This window comes from Myripristis murdjan, chromosome 19, assembly GCF_902150065.1.
Source record: "Myripristis murdjan chromosome 19, fMyrMur1.1, whole genome shotgun sequence".
Classification (NCBI taxonomy): domain Eukaryota; kingdom Metazoa; phylum Chordata; class Actinopteri; order Holocentriformes; family Holocentridae; genus Myripristis; species Myripristis murdjan.
In genome coordinates this window covers 6,295,254-6,318,326 of record NC_043998.1, presented here as the reverse complement: position 1 = coordinate 6,318,326, position 23,073 = coordinate 6,295,254, and the positions used below count along the sequence as shown (strand labels likewise).

The 23,073-nt window shown below is 40.2% G+C and overlaps 1 protein-coding gene and 1 long non-coding RNA gene across 2 annotated transcripts in view; one reads left to right on the top strand and one right to left on the bottom strand.

The window, feature by feature from the left end:
• Nucleotides 1-3,543, bottom strand: part of LOC115377479 (uncharacterized) — a 13,370-nt gene extending 9,827 nt beyond the window's left edge. Inside the window, exons 1-2 of the long non-coding RNA XR_003930052.1 lie at nt 3,475-3,543; nt 1,946-2,098 (exon numbers count right to left, since the gene is read on the bottom strand). This is a non-coding gene — a long non-coding RNA (uncharacterized LOC115377479). The remainder of the gene's footprint in view (nt 1-1,945; nt 2,099-3,474) is intronic.
• Nucleotides 3,194-23,073, top strand: dusp3a (dual specificity phosphatase 3a). The gene is made up of 3 exons (XM_030077237.1): nt 3,194-3,523; nt 12,735-12,967; nt 16,532-23,073. Exons 1-3 carry the CDS (start codon nt 3,342-3,344, stop codon nt 16,759-16,761), a joined length of 645 nt encoding a protein of 214 aa, XP_029933097.1. The 5' UTR covers nt 3,194-3,341; the 3' UTR covers nt 16,762-23,073.

The following is a 23,073-nucleotide window of genomic DNA, read 5'->3' as shown; positions in this document are numbered from 1 at the left end:
CCATCTCACCTCTGACCCATGTGTGCTGCACACCATGTTACTTATTTGCCTTGCTTATCCACTTACATAACCTACACAGACTGGGGGAACACGGTGTTTCGATATGAGGCATGACCACTTGAAAATAAAAACTGACACTTCTTCCTCCAGAATGATTGCGCTCGGTGCTTCTGATCTGATTAAATCAATCATTTATTGGTCATCAGCTGCATATGACTGAACTGACTTGTTATGACTCATTAACCTACTTAATGTTAACCCCTGATTGAATCTTCCATTAAGAGGAGTGAAGACCAGTCCTAAACCTTGGGTATCCAAGGTGCCCAGAGTCTCATAGAGGATTCATCCCTGGCTACTTGCCATTACCAAAATGTTCATCTGTAACTAGAAATCCAGATGATATACCAAGATTCAAGCATTTTCAAAACAAATTCGATTATAACCATGCTGATTATCATTAATCATTACTGTTCTTATTGTATGCATCATAATTATTTGATTAAACTGATCACACATATATTCCACATTCATTTACTTCATTTTTGGAACAGTGTGGTGTTGGGACAGTAATGTAGCTCCATCTAGTGGTGTTTACATGCACATCGGCTGACCAGTAAAAGCCACAGCAAAGTGGCCCAGTTAAACATTTAAATGTTTATGCACCATAACGAGACTGTGACTTATCAACAGTATGACCTTCAAGATCAAGAAAAGTGCAAGAAGCACAGAAGGGGAGGATCATAACAACAAAATAAAACAATGAGGTGAAAATTATGATTTTACAGTCCATCACACCTTTATGTCCGCCTTTTTATGATATGAAATTGGAGGGGGAGATATTTAACTGAAATCACACACGAGTTGTTTTCAGATGATTTGAAGGGAATCTAATAGGGTTCGCGTCAATGAGAGGAGCCACACATCAGCTCATTTTAACAAGGGCTAAAAATAGCTTCTTGGCTGCACATTACCATCTGCACGTACAACACCAGCAGTCTATATAAACACCGAAAGCTCATGCTGACACCTAGGGGTGAAGACGGTCAGTGCATTTAAAACGTGCTCACGAATCCACCTGTTTGTCTGAAAAACACTGAAACTGGCCACCACTATATTTGAACTTTTATATAGCCTACCTAGGTAGTGTGTGTGTGTGTGTGTGTGTGTGTGTGTGTGTGTGTTTTGTTTAATTCTGTTTGGGATATGTTGCATGTCAATGGCCCCTTCTTTTTAATAGGCATGTATGGTATTTATGTCACTGCTGTAACTTTTCTCCGGGCTGGATATTGTGTCCCTTGGCGATGGCAGTTTAGTCATGCGCTTGCAAACAGGAATGCCAGTCGAGGTGCTAATGCTGACACTTGCCCTGCAATAATTGCATCATCGAGGAACAGCTTATCAAGATAAAAATGCATGTTCCTCGTGTCTAGACCACTACGTCTGTGTCCTGCTCTCAGATACAGTCTGCTGTGCGCAGACAGGAATGTCAACGCAAGTGGAGCAGACGTAAAGGTAACTGAGCGCCTCTCCCGTGGAGCTGCTGCTGCTGCTGCTGCTGTCGGAAAAGAAAATTCAAGGGCAGCTTGCATGAACGATCCAACAAAAAGTTCATCATTACCAAGACTGGGATTTTCTTGAATTTTGGAGATGGGGCGGATGGAAAATGACATTTTATTATCAGGACGTAACCTATATGCCTTTGTGTTTCAAGCATTTTGGGGTTTATTCCAATAAATGTGTTCACCTGCTGCATATTTTCTCCTCTTTACTGGGTATCTACGGTACAAAGTAGCTGTATGTTGATTCATTGCTGAAATATAAGACAAAACAAAATAGAGCAAATTAATAAACTAAATGAAATAAAAACTAAATATTATGTCATTCGTGCGCCGCAAGTTCTTATTTCAGCCTCGGACCTTGGGAAGCAGGAGTTTACGAGAAGCACCTGAAGGCAGCATGTTGTCCTCCCACCACCTTGCTTATCGGTCGGCCGTCGTCGGTCGCCACCCTGGCTGGCGTGCGCAGCTGTCCTCAGCTCCGGTCCTGCTCCCGTCTCCGGAGTGTCTGCCTGCCACTGGGCGAGTTAGCTGGGGTGTGTCTGCCAGGGAGAGTGGAGGAAAGAGAGCTGCGTTAAGTTAGCCACAGACATCTACAACTGTAAATGAAGTTATGTGCTGCCGCCTTCAAAATAAGGCAGTTATAACAAATATCTCCAAAGGTAGTCAATATACTTTGGAAGCTTTCGCCAACAATACAACTTGGCTAGGGTTAGGAAAAGGTTATGGTTAACATTACAAACCCTTAACCCTGTATAATGTAACTGGAAATGAACAACAGACTCGAACTCCGATATTCCTTGGAAAAAGTTGTATTGATTGTTTCATCCACCACCTCACCTTCTCATTCTTTATACTAGCCTACATCATGGTACGTGGTATAGGCATGAAAAAACATTTGCATTTGAAATACATTCATTCATTCATTCATTCATTTGCCAAGATTCTTATTCTAATTAGAGTCACGGGGTGCTGGAACCCATCCCAGCGCTCATTGTTTGGAAGGAAAACACCCTGGACAGGTTGCCCATCCATCTCAGTGCAGACAGACATATTTACACCAAGGGCCAATTTAGTATCTCCAATTTTATTTGAAAAGGTAGCTGTAATCTGATTACTGAAATTTCAAATGTAATCGACACGTACTCTGATTACAGTAACAGGCTACTTTATAAGGCATGGCTGCAAGGCATGGGCCAAATCACATATCCCTCTTTTTAATACCTCTATTGTTATAGCGTCAGTACGGTAGCAATGACTATGCTTCCACCAAATATTAATGCAGTAAGTTTTTGATAAACAACAGTAATGTGGATAAGATAATTAAGTTAGCCTACTAGGGGCAAATAATTGAACAAGCTATAACAATCTAAGAAGTTCAGAAAACTGCAACCAAGGAACGACAACACTAGCCTCATGCCATATCATGATATTACAATATCAAAAGTCCCAGGAGATGTTTAATCTTATATCACGATAATGATATTATATTGCTATATTGCCTAAACCGTTACACGTTAACTAAACGCCATCACATTTTAATTTGAAATTCAAGACAGGAAGTTAGACTTTATATCTCCCGCGTGCTTGACACTAGTAAGGAAAGCAACCGCGCTCGCCACATCAGACACGGCGGAGGCGAGGCAGCGCGTGACTCAAGTGCGAGGATAAAATGCCGCTGAAGAATCGGAAAACTGACACGACTCCGGCGCTGGCAGCAATTATCTAACACTAGTTTGTGTCAGACGGAGACAAAGAGAGAGAGGAAGGGAGAAGGAGAGAGCCATGAAGAAACACCAGAGTCCTGCGAGGCAGCAGCAGCAGCAACCACCGGCTGATGCCTCGGTGCCAGCCGACGAGGTTACCGTGCAACAACTCAACGAGCTCCTGTCCAACGGCAGCGGCTTTTACAGCTTACCTACACAACATTTCAACGAGGTCTTCCCCAGAATATACGTCGGCAACGCGTGAGTCATTTACCGTTTCCTTCAAACACCAGAGACCAATTAACGCTGCCTCCCGCCTTCATCAAATGTCTTAATCAGATGACACTGACAGGTAGGCTAGATGTTCACGCGACTTCGCTGTCTCCATCCGCCATCCAGACAGCACAATGACAATAGTGTCGCATGTCAGACAGCACGCGCAGGGTGTGCTTGTTATTTTGGTGTCTTCCCTATCATGGACGAGACGGCAGCCTGTTGTAAACAAATAATTGGTTTTCCTCGAAATGACAAACTAGAGCCTCCAGAGTGGGACTAACTGGGTAACAGAAACATATATAAATGATAATAGCATTTGCCTTAAATAGTAGCTAATAATATCGCAGGCTTTGGACGCGCTATTCCCTTCTTGTTCTCATACAATAAATGAGAGAAATAGTCCGGTATCTGGTGTGATGGACAGTAAAAACAGCAGTTTTTTACTGAATGGACTGAAACCACCCATCATTAAGATGAGTATCACTGCCATCTAAATCACGACGTCTTTATCCAGCAGCTCCCCGCCCTGTATCCATTGTGTTCAGGAGTGCTGTGAGCATGTTGGGGAGTGTCTTCATCCAAACAAATGACGAGCTTCGTGGATTCATTCAAAACAAAAGAGTGAGTGGCGAGGGGCCGCACGTGAATTTTCTCTGAGGAGCCGCAGTAGTCGTGAGTGGGAGGCTGCGTTGATAGTATGTGGAGGGATGTGGGCTTTACTCACTTTACCCTCCGTTTTATTGGTGGAATAGAGTTAACCCACCCTTTTTAAAGCCTAAATAATCTTTCTGACCTGAATTCATAGTGCATATCATGACTTGGTGTAGACTTGGGTTATAATACAAACAGAAAAAAACAAACACATCATTAATACTTTTCTGAAAACATTTTTTGTTATACATTAGTGATTGTTTGCCTTAGAATGGGGCCAAGAATAGACAAATAGCCTCACCCTAACTACTTTCTATGGCTAGCATACATGCAGCATGGAAACACACACACATGGACCTCCCCTCCCCATTAAGCATTTTAACATGAGGGTGTGAGGGACTATAATTTTATTTCAAATAAACAAGACAATTTTTTGCATGTACCATGTTAATAAATAGCTGAAACCCTTTAACCTGTTATGCCATTTAATTCTAGTTTAATTTACACTATTAAATTATGTGGGGAATGACTCTGAGTGCACGCACACAAACACATATATACACACACACACACACACACACACACACACACACACACACTTAACATGGTATAAGCCAAGCCATAAATCCATGGTTGTTGGTTGACTGGATGCTATAGCCTGTGTAATGAACATGCCGACTCTTAGGGAATTTACTGCTCACTGTTCCGGTAAGATCAGTTCCTGGTATTTCCTGTACTCTGAACAGATTGTGTATGACAAGAATAGTATGCATGCATGAAAAACAGGCATGTGTTTCACAAACACACATCTGTCCTCAACCCTTACTCTTGCAGCTTTCGTGGAGTCTAGATAAGTTTTGATATACCACCCTACTCTACCAGCAATAGTTATTGCTCTTTTTCCATCACATATTTGGCTAAAAGAATCACAGCGTACTCAGTGTATTCTCATCCTTAACATAAAATATACTAGTAATGATAATGTTCTCCAGATTATTGGGCTGCTTTGTATTGCAAACTATCAGCCATAGTAAAATAAATAATAGTAATTTGGCCGTTGAAATCAAAGTCATGTCAACTGCAGGGTGATTTTCATTCTTTCCACTGTCTGATGACATTCTTAATAGATAAGACCAAGTGATGACAAAAATTGTGCAGAGTATTGCGTTATTTCTGTGGGAAAAACATCCATAGCAGCTTCATAGCACTGGTACCAGTTCAGCAGAAGTGCAACTGTAAAGGAATCATATCCTCTTGTTAGTCAAAATTGAGGGCGGCATTTTAATGAATGAATGAATTTATTTATTTATTTTTTATTTAAGTTTATTATTTTTATTTTTGGATGGGTAAGGACACCCCAGAATGGAAAAATTTTCAGCAGTTTTCTTGTAATACATGCCAACACAAGTGTCCAGTTCAACAGTGTTTGGCCAGTGTTTCACCATCAGAATCCACCGTAAAGATTTCTGTGTATTGTTTCGTATTGATTTACATGGGTGCGTGTCCCTGAGCTGGTTGCAGTGCAAATTTTAGAAAACAGTTAATGACGTTTTGGATATTTGGAGAAAGACATTGAGGCATGGATTTTTTTTAACCTTGCAAGATGATATTACCTTTCAAGAGGCTGTCAAATGTATGGAGTGTAAATCATATCAGAAATCTTCAAGACTGAAGTTTCAATTTGATGGAGTATGGAAAAAAAACAATGGAAAGCCAATAATTGCAGAAAATCTAATTCCCAGATATGTTTTGCTGAGCTCTGATGTAGTGTAAGCTTTTACAGAGTAACTCTTAATCTCCCTAATACAGATCCATATGTAGTACAGAAACAATTCAGGGATGCCCCTGAGAAATTTAGTGTCTCTTTCCAATCCATCACTTGGCTCCAGTCACTGCCAGGAGTGTGGTGGAGGGGGGCGAGCAGGACAGAATGCAAGCACATTACCTCAGTGCTACAACAAAATCAATCTGAATATGCCACTCTGCCCAGCCAAGTCTCAAAACAAAGTGTTGGCAGCCTTGTCCTTAGCTGAAGCTAAACACACAATACTGTAGGCTTGAGCAAGGGACCCTAAAATCTCATCAGAAATCAAAATTTTGTACACAGAAATTTTAGTTTCTGATTAGTGAATTTTGACTGCTTATGAAACACCATGTCCTCAGTTATCGTTGCCAAGATTTGTTTTAATGCTAAGGTCTGTTATTTATAAAATATTTGACTATGATAGCCTGGTGTAGTCTTTTCAAACCAGCTGAAAGGGCAGTGTAATATGATATTGTAAATGGTGGAGACAAGGAGAGGCAGTATTGACTGTCAATTAAAGCCTGTGCTCTGTCCACTGTCTTTACCTCAGGGACACGCTGAGCCTCTCTGATGTATCTTATCAGCTGTAGGCTGTTACAACACATAATTGGTAGTTTGCAGGCAAAATAAAATCTGTCCATTCAAAACATAGGTCTTAATTTATTTAATATACCAGCATTATATTTATGGTGCAGAGCACAGATTCTCAAATGTCTACCATCCATGACTCAAATGAAAAAAAAAAAAAAAAAAAAAAAAAAAAAAGCCTTGTCCTTGAAAATGTTCGTTGTCCTCTGTTGTCATGTGGGTATTCTCCAGGAATAGGGCGCATGATAATCCATTTTGGGCCCTGGCCCATAGTTTAGCAAGGGTGTGCTGTAGAGTAATATAAAGCACTCATCGTTAAACTTTTTGGTGCAGGACCTAAATCAGTTAAATATAGGACACAGTCTCTTTAGCCATTATAGTTCCTGAAATATTTTAAGTTGCTGGTATAGATATGTGGTCAAGAAAAGTGATAAATAAACAATTTCTTCTGTGATTTATTGGAGCTAGAAAACAAAAATATTCTTGGCATGTGCAGAATATCCATTGAACATGCAAGCTGAAAAATAAAAATAATGCAGCAAAAACAGCCACCTTCAGTACCGACAATTGAATATTGATGAAATGGGTGATGTAAGTCTGCACCAACTGAGTTGCAGGCCATCAGAGCTAGCTTAAGGCTTTTAATGTATGCAAGTGTTCTTTCATGGTACCATTTGTTTACTGTACCATTTACCCCAGCCATCTTTCAGGCTTTATTCCACCAGATCACAGTTTCTCAAATGGGGGTATGCGTACCCCTGGGGGTACGTGGAGGAACTCCAGGGGGTACGTGAGATTTTTAAAAATTATACAAGATGTAGATCTGACCGAGCAATCTGATTGGTCAATCAGATGTTGGGAATATGCTCAAATGAGCCTGACAGCACGGCTAGCCGTGCTCAAATGAAAAATACCTCATCACTGAAAATATTACTCCGCCTACATCTTATTGCTCGAGTCTGTGTGGTTTCCATGGCAACACAAAATGTTTCACTGAAACCCGCATCAAAAGCCACTGTCAACTTTGTTAGTCTGCATAATGGACCGTTTTGTTGTCAATTTTTTTATTTATTTGGCAACCTAAGTTTGGATAAATGGCTGAACGAGGAAGACAAGACAGAGCAGATAAAGCTGAGATACGCGAGAGTGACAGTGAAGAGCTGGATCAGCTGGAGAGGTCAGGAAATGAAGCCAGTACGGCCGGTCAACGTCTCGGGCAGTCCAATTTCTACAAGACTACCTGAAAAACACCGGGTAAACAATTACAGTTGATTTTTTCAACTGTAAGTAAAGAAGAGTTAAACAAGATCCCCCGTGAATTTTATGGAGCTTTAATTTCTATAATAAAGAGAATGAAATGCCTCAGCAGAGACAGCACCACGGACAGTTCCTGCTGAGGCAGATTCAGCACCACAGACAGCACCCGTTGAGGCAGAGTCAGCAGCACGGACAGTGCCAGTACCGGAGTTTCCACGGAGATGTGCAGGCTACAACTTTGTTCTTGTTATTAATGTGTTAATGTTATCAGTTATTAATTAGCCTATTAATCGTTATTAATTTGTTTAGTCTTCATGAGTTTCCTAGGCCATTGATTTAATTAATTTGTCAACTTGTTTGCATCTGTACATTAAAATGAACATTTAATAATTCAACACATCTGTGAAAACTGTTGTCTTTATTTCAGAGGTAAACTGATAATAACCTGAAAAGGTGATTAGCAAAAGCCCCCGAAAGGTGGGGTTGAAATTATATAAATAAATATAAATAAAACATCTGCTGGTGAGTTTATGAAAAGATATAACTGTTAATATAGGTTTGTTGTAGATTAAGGTCAGCTGTGCTGCTGAGTCGTTGTCCAGGCACATGTTAGATTAAAAATGACTGAGAAGTCGGCAGAAGTATAACTATCAGTCCATGAAAAAATGATTTTTTCCAGCGGATATTCCAGTTACAATATGATTGAGCTAGCAAAGCAGTTTTGTGTTGTTATCTGTGGTATTTATTCAGTTTTGGGAAATCACAATGTCTAGAAAACATGATAAGCCCAAGTTGGCTGGTTGACAAGGACTAGTTAACGTCAGATCTCATGTATTTCCGCTGAAACTGAGAGAACACTAGCAAAAAACTTTTATATTTTGAGAGCGAAATCCCCACAGCATGAATACATTTTGATTATACATTTTATTTTGTTGGTAAGAGTTGTATAATAGCATTATTACACTCAAGGGTGTGCTTGACCATCATTATTGTCACTTCACAACCTCTTGTGTAATAATGCTTAAATATATGTTAAAAAATAGCATCCATGCAAGGTTCCTTAAAAATCATTATTTAGCCTAATAAATATTCATTCAAACCCTGAGATCCTCCCCCACCCCCCATGTGCTGAACTTGGGGGTACTTGGGGGGGTACATCACTGAAAAAAGTTTGAGAACCACTGCACCAGATGAAAGAGGAATGTTTCACTAAGCACCAGACAGACAGGACCTAGTTGTCAGCAGTAGGAATGGATACTGTAACTCACACCTCGTTCCCGTCTTTATGCATTGTGAGTTATATGGAGAAGTCAATGCTAATGGAGGTTGATTGGTCGAGTAGCATGGGGTGACACATTTCCTTTTGACCTGTTTCAGCTTTTAGACTCCCAACAGATTATCACCACGCTGGAAGGAGGAACATTAATTTCACTGCTGAAGTTTATGACAATTGAAGTATTTATCAAATACATTTTTACTACTGTCTTAATGATGAAAATATTTATCTTGCTCTACAAGAACAGTGTTGGTGGTAATTTTTATATGGTTTGCTGTTTAATTTTTCTTTAAGACAGAAGGATTTTCTTTCCAAAATGTGTGTTTTTCATTTTAGTTACTTCTGCAATATTACAACAGAAAAACTGGGTTTTCTCCACTGTTGAGGATAATGCTGCAAGAAAAAAAGACCACATTACTTCTTCAATAGTGATAAAACATGATGTGTGTGTGTGTGTTTTGTTAACTGCACATGTAACCCACATTTCCATCCTTAATTTATACATAGAGGCTCAAAGTTAGAGATCTAGAATAAGTTTGACAGGTGCAGCTGGAGGAGACTGTACCAAATCAAAATATTCTCCTAGCCACAACTAAATTCCTCAAATTGGTTCCAGATCAGTTGCAATCAGTGAATTGAAACCACTGCTTACCGCTAAGAGGCAGACTTAAGTTGTGGTTGTTTGGTTTGAACACTTTGGCTCTTTGTGAAGCTGGTATTTAATAATGGATGTTGTGGGACTGCAGATACCAGGGTGAAGAGGCTGGGACAAGCCAGGTGATACAGGAACAGGAGTGCCTGCGTACAACACCAATGAATGGGTTGATCTGTGCATCTCTTGTGCACATGTATTCACTCAGTCACTCTCTCATTCAGTCACTCCCTCACACTCACTCACTCACACACACACACACACACACACACACCTGGAAATCAAGTACTCTGATTGTTGCACTTGTGTTGCATAGCAAGTACTCACACTTATTCAATTATTCACAAACACAGGCTTACGGCGACACACTTAGTCAAAACATGCACATTAGAGTAAGAGGGAGATAGTTATGAGTGTCTTGTGTATCTGATCTGAGTCCTGCCGGAGATGTACATCGCTCCATCACCTCTGAAGGAGTCGCTGCCCCTGTGCCTGACACAGAGACAGATGGGCCACTTCCTCCCTCCTGTAGCTGTGAAGAAAAATAGTAGCAGAGCTGATCTTTATTAGTCCTTGCATTGCCGGCCTGGTGACCTGCAGCCCTCTCTAGGGACCTGTCCAGGGTCACTCAGCCTCGCCTCACCAGCCTCACATGGACTGTAAGCACACTGGCAAATATTGCAATGATAGCACGCAGAGCTGTCAGTGCTCTGTGACTGTGAGCATTTTTGCTTGATTCGTGGCTTTTGGGACTCATTTATATTAATTAACTAAATAAATAAATCTTTGATTTTATTATAGATTTCATCATGTGATCATTTCAAAGACTCAAGGACTTCTTTGGCTTGGATGTTGATAGTTGCAGCCTTATATATATAATGAAATTTGAAGAAAATCTTAATTTTGGCACGCATATCATTTTGTAATAAATTACAATCTAGATTTGATTGTGAATCTCCTAAGACATGTCTCTAGACCTTTCTACTGTTTTGCTGTATTTGACAATAGGATGCTGGACAAATGGAGAAATTACATGCACACACACTGATGGTAGAGACTACAATGCAAGGTGCCAAGCTGCCCAACAGGAGAGGTTAGGGGTTCAATGTCTTGCTCAAGGACAGAGTTTGATGAAGCCTTGTCCCCATCACAGTGGCTCTGTCAAACCTCGATATGGCGTGGTTTGTTTTTTGTTGTTTTCTGTGAAACATACAAATTCAATGCATCTTATCACTGAAACTAAAACCTATGCAAAGTTTTCTACAGTATACAAGAAAGTTCCTATTTATAATCAATAGCCTCAAGTCCTTTAGGAGAACTTGCAGCTAGCTTTGGCCAGGTTGGGCCGTGTTTGGCCAGAGTGTATAAACAGTGGAGACTCTGGCACTGAGCCAGGCAGACCAGAGCAGCTAAAGTCTTGCCAGCAGACACAGGCCATAAGTGTTTGTACTCCATGGTTGATGCTTTTCAGCTGTATTATGTGTACGTTTGTTTTGATTCTAATAAGCAACGAGGATCACATTTATAATATATTGTAGTTCCAAGAGACAGAGAGCAGCAGTAGATTTATTGTTCCGGGGATGTTGAGTGGATGAAGATGGAGGTGCAGCTGCTGGAGTGGAGTTGGCTGAGTATGGAGAAGTTAAGATAGAGCTCTTTAGTCACTTATTTCTCTTGTTTTTTTCTTGTCCTGCTTGAAATGAGTTAAATGAACAAACTAAACACTTCCGTGTTTGGTTCAGATGCCATCAGTTATGTACAAGGTTGCATGTTATTATTTTCTTTTTTAACATTTTTCTTCCCATGTTCACTGCCTCACTCCACCCCACTCTTTCTTTTCCTGCTTGGCTTTATCCCCTCATTTCTCCTCCTCTTCCATCCCTTCCTGTTCTCATTCTCCCTGCTTGAGAATACTCCCAGTACTAGTTTCAGAGCACCACACTGTTCTTTGTGTGCAGCTCATAGAAATAGTACATGTAGAATGTGCTTTCCTATTATCATCCCTGACCGGGAAGCGACCGTTCTAGTCATTCTGGCTCTGTGGTCTAGTGGCTGGGTGCCTGCCAGCTTCTCCATGGTGCGTCTGCTCTGCTCCAGCTTAGAATGCTGCGCTGTTCCCCATGGAGCGCACTGACATGGCTGGACAATGACACCATTTAAATGCAGCCAAATCTTATATCCCCATCGAGCCTCTGCCAGTCACAAGCCCAGTTGGCCAGACAGTGTTAGGCAATGGCAGGTGCAGAGGTGAGGGACACATGTAAAGTTCAATGGGTAGATTGCGGCACCAGCGCTTTTAATTCCCACTGGGGTGACCGGTTCTAGGTATTAATAGATTCACTAGATATAAATAAAGTCAACCAACTGGCATACACATTGTGGAATGCAGGTGTTTTAAGGTTGCTAATTCAGTAATTGACATAAATGAATACTGAATTTGTGTCAGGTTGATTGTGGAAATGCAGAACATACAGTCTGGATATTTTGTGATACTGGCCTTTTTAAAGAGCATTGACTCAAAAAAAAACAAAAAAAAACAAGAGTTGAACTTGCCAATGTGGGATAAACAAAATGGGGAAAAAAGACATTTCACTTTGAGTTATTTCAATATGCAAAATTGTTTTCATCTGTCCTAATTAATACATTTATTTGGAAATACTGAATATTACATTGAAAAATGATGTCACAATGCCAGCCCAGAGTTTGCATATTTGTCACCATTAAAATATAGTAGGCCTAATCCTTTTGATAGTTTCTCTTTGATAGGTCTGCTGCTCTATATTAAATTTTTACAGCGTGGGAGAGGATTTTTTTTTTTTTTTTTGTACATGCCACAGAGGCCACCACTCTGAATTTTTCCTAACCTTGAAGATGTATTTTAATACACTAGACTTTCCACAGACTGCCAAGCAGCTGATGTAATTAACACATTTCTCAGCCCTGATCCTGTATCTCATCTCTTCCCTAGGTTCGTTGCCCAAAATGCAATGCGTCTGCAGAAACTTGGAGTGACGCACATCCTCAATGTAGCAGAGGGCAACTCCTTCATGCATGTCAACACCAACGCGGAGTTCTACACTGGCACAGGCATCACGTATCACGGTATCCAGGCCAACGACACCGAGCAGTTCAACCTCAGTGCCTTCTTTGAGGAGGGGGCTGATTTTATTGATAAGGCCTTGGCGCACAATAACGGCAAAGGTGAGCCTATTTTTCCAGTTTGTGGATACACTTCATCCACATCCAGCTATACTGCTTGGTTCAGTTCTATCCAATGCATCTTAGTGTTTAGAATCTGTCTAAATTTTTCAACACCTTCTCAAAGGTAGAGGAGATCAAAGCTGTCTGTCTCACTTCAGTAGCTCCCTCTTTCAAACTAATTTGTTCACACCAGTGAAGACATGGAAACAAGCTCTTCTTGTTGCTTTTCTTAAGAAGACAGCATTAAAATAAAACTGTTTCATTCCTTTAGGGCACAAGATGCAAGCCATCATTTAATGGTGCAATCTCAATATTGTTTCCTTGCTGTGAATCTTAAAGGGAAGATAGCAGGGAGATAATCCTGAGTTTGAGAGCCGGGGGCGTCTCAGGCTAAATCTGACACACTCCTGAGCCCTGCTCCATATTCCATTATCAGATCATGTCCCTGGCCATCAGTACTGTCAAGATCTTCTATGCATAATACACCTGTAGCACCAAAGCCCAATTCACCACATGTTTTTGTTCTAGATTAGTTAAGTTAAGCAGGTGCTGTAAGAGTTTGTACGGGTAACAGAATAAAAATGACGGCGCTGGCAAATGAACTAGCCTGTCTGAACTTCCCTGTTTCTCTTTTAGTCTCCAAAGTCCAATAAAATGAAAAAAATAATCCTTAATGACATGATATGTGAGTAGATCAGTAGGCCATATGTTGACATTTTAACACATTATACACACACAATATGCAGTATTTGTGTACATTTGCCCTTCACCCCACTTCCACTACTACCCAAAGTCTCACCTAAAGCTGATCCCAGATTTACTCCATGTGTTGACACACCTGAGGGATGCATTTAATTGGTGTCCTGAACCCTGTGTTTTATGGCATGGATTTATTGTCAGCTTTGACACAGAGGAGCAATTATAAAGCATCTTAATTCCCAGGCAATTTGACAAAGGCGCCAACACCAGTGGTAAATCAGGAGTGAAGGGCCTCTGTAATGAGGAGCGGGGGAGAGCAGCGGAGAAGAGAGGAAGGGGGAGAGTAAAGGAGGGTGGGAGGTGGAGGACAAGAACGAGGAGAGAGTGTGAAAAGGGCAGGAGAAGAGAGGAGGAGGATCTCTGTAATGAGAAACTTTATGCCGCAGCACTGACCCTGCACACTGTACTGTGTTCTCTTACAGCTGACATTGTGTAACATTATTGGTGACATTTTGTGACCCCTAGCTCCAAGCTCTGAAAAGGTCATGGGTTAGAGTCTTAATGAGGAATTGCATTGTTGCATAGCTCCTGTTGCTCTATCAAAGTGAAGATGGGAGGTTATGTAAGTGTCCTCTAGCTTGTACTGCCATATAAACAGTATGCAGCTGAAATACAAACCAACTAGCAGCACATTAAATGAGTCAAATAATCCAATAAATTTTGTCCAAGTGGATTTTACAAGTGGAACAACACACTTTACACAAATATGAAGACCAAAATTACAGTAAGCAATGTAAATTAAGTTGTTAAACCATCAGCATCTGTTGCTATGTATGAAGTGTTAAGATGTTTTGAGGGGGGCTTGTAATTCTGGTGTCAAATCACAAAATAGATTATTCAAAATGCCTGTTGACAAGTTTAAAGTACTGCATTCAAACCTATTAAAACCTGATACATGTCTAGTGTCACACTGTTTTCACTAGTTTTACAATCATATCACAGTATTTTTTTATTTATTTATTTATTTTTTTACTATACTGATGTGGACACTAATCATTACCCTCTAAACTAATTTAAATTCAGCACAGTGAAACAGCCTGACATTTTAGCAGGCCCAAAAGAGACAGTTGAACTGATTTTGTATGCAAAGGTGAAGTAACAAGTGGGTAAGACTGATATGAGAGATGGAGTCTTTGACCACTGAAAGAAGGAGAGAACTAGCAACTGAGTGAGGGACTGAATGAATGAGTGAATCAGCGTGAACAAATCTGTGAGAAAATGAGTGAAACAGCCAATAAGTGAGGTGATGGAATGGGCAAAGTGATGAGTCACAGATCCTGTGTATCTAACAAGAGGATACAGTAGGATTAGCATTGATTGTTGGCAAGCAGGGTGATTGGATATTGGAGAGGAGGAGAGAGTAGATAGAATATAGCAGTGGAGAGGGAAGGGCGGGTGAATGACAAGGAGGGAAGGAGAGAAAATAGTGGGAAGGAGAGAGGGATAGAGTAGAGGGTCAGGAGATATGAGCAGAGGATAATAAAGGAGATGTGGAGGAGGGGTGGGAGAGAGAGGCGTCGGGTTTCAAATGTGCTACAGAATCTGCAGATCTGACCTGAGCCCGGCACATCGGCTGCTCTGTGAAAGTTGGCAAGGTGAATTCCTCTTGGGGCTTGGGCTTGTCGGTAATGAAAGTACGAGTTGGGCAGAGGCAGGTGTGAGAAGACACACGCACACACTGATATGCACAGGGAAACTGATACAGCACAATGAAAATATGTCTTTTGTACTGCTAAAGCATCCCATATATGCATATCTGCCTTTCTTTCTTTAACATTAGCACATACATGCACACACACACATATACATGCACACAAACAGCACAGGTTCGGGCTAATGAGCAGGGTGTGGGTTCAGTGCAGTGAGGATGATTGACTTTGCCTAGGCTGCAGCAGAGGTCAGGCATTGTATTTGCATCTTCTGGCAGAAGAGATGCTGCGCTAGGCAAATTTGGTCACAGCAGATGTTCCTCTAACCCTTACTCCACTCCTTTGTTTTTTACTGTTTCTTTGTTTTTCTGTCTCTTTCTTTCCTCCTTCTTTCCCTCCATCTTTGTACTTTACCCATCTTAAGGTGAAAACCCACCATAAAGCAGAAATTCATATGTTTTTCATATAATTATGGATGGATCTGTGTACACCAACAGGTCAGTTCTGTAAGCAGAAACAAAAAAGCCAAACCTCTAATCTGTAATTTCGCTATTACATGAACTGTGCAAGAAAAAAACATTTTTAAACACAATTAACAAGCAAATTATATTAAAGGTTCAGGTCTATTCTTTATTCTCAACACTATTCCAGTTCTGCCCTTTGGATGAACTTAAACTGGCAGGTTGATAATTTGGCAAAGCTGATGCCACATATGTTGCATGAATTACAATCTGGTCTCTGACATGGTGAAAGATGACACAAACATTTAGTGCTGGCTTGGATGGTGATGAGATGTGCCACAACTGCCTTTAGGAAACTTCATTAAGCTATTAAACAAGTACATATCTGTAAGGAAATAATTAATATTACTAACCTATGAGGAGGCTTTGTCTCTAAGGAATATAGAAGAGCAACATTTATTGTTACTGGTAATGGTGTAATAATAATGACCGTCTTCCTTGTTATAAGTAACATCAGAAATTTCCTGTCAGGCACATCTTACATTGTCCAAGATCATGTAAATACAGAAGTTGAGAAAATCTGACACTTGGCTTGTAATGATTTTTGTGCATGTGTGAAGCCAGCCTTGTACATAGCCTTAGTCTTACCCTCAGCCTTACACTCACTGTGCTATTTCTCTCTGTGTGTCCTCTAGGGAAGGTGTACGTACACTGCAGAGAAGGCTACAGCCGCTCGCCCACTATGGTTATTGCTTACCTCATGCTGCGCCACAAAATGGACGCTCGAGTAGCGGTGGCCACTGTGAGGCATAAGAGGGAGATTGGTCCTAATGATGGCTTCCTTCGCCAACTGTGCCAACTTAATGAGAAGCTGGCAAAGGAGGGCAAGCTGAATGGGGAGGTGGGAAAACTAAAGACCAAATGAAAATAGAGAGGCATAAAGATGAAGAGACCCTGTACCCTTTTTCCTCCCATCATGCCTTTCACGAGTTTCAGCTGCTCTCTGAGACTGATCCCTCCCTGACCAAACCAGCACACATCTGACACACCAGGGGTATTCTGAAACACTAACATACACATACAGTAAATTGATCTACATGTGTATTTCTTTCCCATACATGCTCACAATCTCAAACACATACTTGCGTACACACGCTTACACTGGTCATCTATAATTCATACTGCTGTTTTTGTTTTTTCTAATCTTCAGTCCTGTTTTGTCACTGCTGTAAGGGTTTGTAGGGGTACATCTGTCGGCCCTCTGCCCGCTCCTGCTGCAAAGACAAGATGAGAGCGTGATCTCTGCGGCTCAAAAAGAAAGCCTCATCCTCTTGTCTAACTCCATTCAACACAGACATTCAGGCGTCACACTGCTACTACCCTGAATGCTCCAAATTTCCATCAATATCATTTTTGACCTGAGCTACTTACAAAGCCTTCTCTCAGTTCCCACAAGTTGAGAATGTGAATACTGTGCTCCAGTTTCTGAGCCTGTAAGTTTTAAACAATGGTATAAAATAGTAGATTATAGCACAATCATTCCATAGTTTTCCACTGCCGGGAATGTCATGAGGTATCAGTGATGTCACCACCAGAACGAGTGTTGCCTAAATTCACAGAGTAGTATGACTTTTTCTATGTTGCATGTTGCAGTATTTGAGATATTAAAGCTGAAGTCCACAATGTTTTTTAAATTAGAGACCTCCTTCGATGAAAATCACGTTTTTAACCTTGTTAACATGTCATATGGTAGAGACACAAATAAGCAGTCAGTGCCATGGCTGAGTTTTTCCACTTTGAAAATGCAGCAACCAGGGACAAGATCAAAAATCCAGATTCAGACAGGCGAGGTTATTGACTTCATACAACTAAGGAACCAATCCTGTTAACTGACGGCGTGGTGCTTTCCATACTGTTAGCACCAGCCCCGTTGGATGCTGGGCTGACGCTGGTCATGTTTTATTTTCAAAAAATCAACAAGACCAACTTGAAATGGCTGCTTCATAAGAAACATAATATTAGTGTAACTAAGAGATTCGCTGACTTTTTTTTTTTTTTTTTTTTTTTTTTTTTTTAATATTGATAGATTATTAAATCCAATCCAAAAGTGTGAGTTGGTGTGCAATCAGGCAGCGGGTGGGTGGGAACTATTTGCGTATTCTTAGGTCCACGCATTCTTAATGAGGGCAAGGTGTAGAGTTACATTTAAGCTGGTTTAAACCATTAAGGAATGTTATTTCCAATGTTTTTTTTTTGTTTGTTTGTTTCTTTGTTTTTTAATTCTCCACCATGGAGTGACAGCATATGGATTTCAGCTTTAAATCCCAAAATATTGAAAGACCTTTGGTCAGCTTGTTCAGTTTATATGATGCAACAAAGAAACAAGACAAAATTGGTCAGCTATGACATACCGGAAGTCACAAACAAGGCAAAAGATAACAGGAGTCCTGTAAAAAGCGATTGGGTGGAGAAAAAAAGTCAAACATTCCATGAAGAAAGGGAGATGGTTCCCAGAGTTTTGTTAGACCACTCATATCTTTCAAATCCTTAATCCTGTAGCTTCTAGCTACAGAGTGGATGTTATATGCACAAACAAGTTACCACTTGTTCACACTCTATTCCATCCGAACAAGCTAGCTTTATGTAGCATTTTCATCGCTCCCCTTGACTCTCCCCTTCAATGCATCACCAGGGATGGATGCCACTCGTTTTCAGTACAAAGAAAGGTACAGTAATTGTACCAGAGAGTTTTCCACTGCCAATTCCCAGACACAGACATCAAGCCAGTATCCAGTAACACTCTTTCATCAAAACAATTTGTTTGAGGCCCATATGCACATGTCACTTGTTTTAGTCCAGTGTGTGTGTTCCACAGTAATGTATGTTGGCTGGCCTAATGCACACACAGGGCTGAATCACAAGGCCTTTTTTGTTTGTCTTTATTAGTACATTGCAATATATGTCAATACCCCCATTAAGCCTTTGCAGTGTAATCACATCTAAGAATGACAATGTTGTATTTCCCATAGTGCACAATAGAACTCTAGTTGTAACATATAGGCAATGGTAGTTCATCAACAATACTTATTTATTACTCGGAATAATACTGTATACTATATGTAGAGCCAGAAAGGACACTGTTAGAGTGTTTCAAAAAACCCTTACAAGGTCTCTCATCAAGAGAGACTGAACAAGAGACAGCCACAGAACTGTTTTAGAGACAAACTCCCTTGGAGGTGGAACTGGGAGGACGAGGGAGATTGGGGAGAGGGAGCAATGTAAAGTCAGAACTGTTCAGCTGGAATACCACCAGCACCACTTCAGTGTACACACTGCACACAGTATAGAGCGTTGGTAGTTCAGCCACTATGTCCCACATGTCAAATTGCATAACGTTCACGAATAAATGGCCAGAGGCACGTCAGCATTATTCGAAGGGGATAGTTGTCGCACTAGCCAAGAAATTGAGTCAGTTCAGCTAGGTTGTCTCACCTCATTAATGGCACTATTTATTCCTCCTTTGATATAGCTCTATACATATGAATATATACATGTATATATACATATTTAAGTGTTGACATATATGAATGTATGAGCAATGTGTCTATAATGTGTAGGTATTGTTAGTACATGTCTTAGTCCTTATATATCAACCATATTATATTTGTATATGACATCAAAGGATAATCAACTTTTGCACAGCTCTTATGTCATCTACTTTTCTGTTCCACAGTGCATTTACATGCACATTAATATTCTGGTTTTATTTGAAACATTTAAGTATGAGATGCATGCAAAGTGTCATCTTCTGTTTGCAATAACCTGGATTATTTCATTTACAAGTGATAAAAAAAATTCCATTATGATAGCAAGGATATGCCAACATTAGCTGGGATACTGAGGCATGTAAACATCTTATCCTGTTTACGATTGCTTTTACAATCTCTAAGTTCATTGTCCATATTAGTACTTGGAATATTCTGTTTATTCATATTTATGGCAAGAATCAGGAAAAGCATATGAGAATGCATATAGATTAACCTGCGTATGACCATAGCTGGGATTTGAGCCAGCATCTGGAATACTGCATGCATGTCAACACCTTGAGGGTTATACTCACCCGTTCACCTCTTCATATGGTGCATAAAAATATTTATTTCTTTGCATTGCTATCAGATCTTCATAACCAGATATAGAAGCGGTCACACATATTGTGATTGGAATTCTACATAGTATGGATGCAATCCAGCCACACTGCACATACAAGCAACGTAAAAAAAGTGGAGAGGGAGAGTGGGAAAAAGCAATCCAGAGATATAAGTAAATACAGCCAAAGGTCATGAGTTCACACAGCAATCTGATCTCACAAAGTGTGATCTTAAGTGTATGATCTCAAAAATTGCATTGAAATGCCAAATGTTGCTGTAGACTCTGACACATTATTGGCAGAGAGGAAAAGCCAGGGAAGGTAATATTATCGCAGGGAGTTGGAATTGAGGGTAGTGCATCGTAAACTGTTGTTGAGTGAGAACAGGAGTGCAGTTGTGATGGCTCTCATGGGAGATGTTGCAAACTTGCACTGTGTAAGTGACATACTGCTGAGTCTGGGTCCCAGTGATGGTCTCAGTCCTAGTTATTATCCTGTATTTTTCCTATCCACTCTGGATCCTTGTCCTTTTTACTCATGCAGCTTAAAGTTGCATGAGTAAAACGTCATTGCACCTGAGCAATGTTTTAGATATACTTTTAAAGAAATACTCTTACTTTGTATGGCAAGATAAATCAAGTCCAGTAGCTGAAATATTTGAGACAGTTTAAAAGTATAGTGTCATACAGGTTTGCTCATGCATTGTAGTCTGTTTAAATCATCTCATCATGAATCCAATCCAGTTGACACCCAACTGCACAACAGTGGGGTTTGCCCAGTAAATTGCATAACAAACACAAAGGTGTATCCATGCACACCATTTAACATTCCTGTGTAATGAAAGAACCCAGAATCAGTGTACATACAATGCTATGAATGCACCGTGGTGTAAATACACGGAGAGATAGAGAAAAGAACTTTGTCCCCTTACACAAACGCAAATGTCTGTGCCATGTGCTCTACTAAACAAAAGGCATTTACGAATGACTGGCTTCATGGTCACACAAATGCACTGGGGGTTTCTCATTCAGATATTTGTGTCTGCTCTGCAAGAGTGTCGTCTGAGTATTCAAAAGGCAACAACTCCATTCAGAGCAGTATTTGTTTGGGTGCTGTGTCATCCAGTTACACCTCAGTATGTAATTTGCTACTGAAAGGTACAGTTTTTGAATGGAGGAATTCCCTGAAATCAGTTCAGGACGAGGGCATGTATTTTAACGCATCAACTGCCTGCACCAACCTGTAGGTTGAAGGTTTGTGTTTATGTGCCTCAGGGTTAACATAACTATTCCCAGGATAGTGCAGAGAAATAGATGAAACTAGTTTATTCAGTGGTAGAAATCATTTGTCATGCATTTATGATGCACTACTTGTGCACTCATGTTACGGACATGATATTGTAATTCAAAGATCATTTCTCTCAAACATTTGAATGCCAGATCATTCTTAGAGCATTCTGATGGATGAAAGGGGCAACAGAGTTTAAAAATTTCAAACAATTTCTTCTGCGGGCAGAATAATGATGCAGCAGAGCAAGCATAAAAAGTTAACTTCTACATGGCTACACCGTAAATCAGTTGGCCCACCCTTTTATGCATTGAATAACAAAGATACACTGCCATCTGCTGTTGAAGATTTGCATTTTCCAAGGCCGATAAAATGTCTCATTATGGCCCAATGAGACATTTTTTGTCCAGGATTGAAACCCTGTAATGTCAATAGCAAACGTATTATTATTATTATTATTATTATTATTATTATTATTATTATTATTATTATTATTATTATTATCATTTGATTGGTTTTTACATGGTACCAGCATCATTTTGTGGGTTTTGTTCACAGTACAGTATGTGATATTTTGTCAAGGATGTCAAATGTGACCTGCCATAATGTATATTGTTATATATACTGGGTACGTAACACGCACTAAGGCTATTGTGAATTGCTGCATTTTACTGTCATAACTAGCCTACTGTATAAATAGGGTACTGTCTGAATATCAGATCTACAGCTAGATCTAGTGTTGAAATTGCAATGAAACATTCCTTTTACTTGCTTTTCCTCCTAGTATTGTTTGGTTAACTTAAATTTACATTTGTCCTGTTACAAGGACTTAAATCTATGAGTTGTCTATAGGCTGATTATTTCGCTATACTAATAAAGAATATTCTTTTTGTAAAGTAGGATTCTGAAAGGTGTCCACATGGAAGTGTGATTGTGACTCACTTCTCCCTCTTCACCATTTAGTCAGCTAAGTCATCATCCATGTTGTGTTGCCAACAGTGGCAGTCAGAGCTGGAAGTAATGGCAAATAATGACAGAAAAGTACATTAAACTGACTCACAGACAATTTCCTTAAATTATTGTGTGGCGGCCTTTCGTTGTCTAATTTGGCAAAAACCAGCCACCAAGTAGGTAAAAGCAATCTGTGACTATTTGTTCTGATATTATTTGACTCTTCTGCCACTGACAACTGACAAACATGGCAACTTAACTGGCTGACTGGACTTATGTGTTAATATAGTGATTCTCATCCGCCTGCTATGACAAGAAAGTTCATACAAACACATGGAATTATTAGCAGATACTGTTTGGCTGAGGTGAGGTACTGACACCAGAGCTTTCATCCTCCTGCTGCTCCCGTACAGACACTTGGCTTGTAGCAGGAGTTTTAGCACAATGAACCCACTGCCTCCCTCCTCTTGGACTCCTCACCATAGTCAACTTCTCACATTGTCACATGGTTGCACTGAGATGTCACTGAGGACTCTGTTGTGATGTTGTCAGCTTGTGGATCGGTTGTTTAGAGGTTTTTCCAGCTATGTATCTGTCACCGCCAGTGAAGAGGTCAAAGAAACGCATCATAACAGGAACAACACAGCATCCCACCCAAAGCCTTACAGTGAAGAGTGATTCTTTGGATCTGTTTTTGATTTTGTGTATCTCACCTCACACAACAGGAAGGGGCAGTTCCCTTGCAGATGGAGACACTGTTTGTCGAAGTGCACTTGATTTTAAATTGCAATGTTATTTTTATTAACTTGATGAAGTCCTTTCTTTCTTAAGTTTAAGAATAAATGGCTAAGA

Excerpts from the sequence above, each read along its gene's own strand:
- dusp3a (XM_030077237.1), top strand. The coding sequence starts at position 3,342 with ATGAAGAAACACCAGAGTCCTGCGAGGCAGCAGCAGCAGCAACCACCG. Across the intron at positions 3,524-12,734 it reads AGAATATACGTCGGCAACGC|GTTCGTTGCCCAAAATGCAA; the intron begins GTGAGTCATTTA and ends TCTCTTCCCTAG. Across the intron at positions 12,968-16,531 it reads GGCGCACAATAACGGCAAAG|GGAAGGTGTACGTACACTGC; the intron begins GTGAGCCTATTT and ends TGTGTCCTCTAG.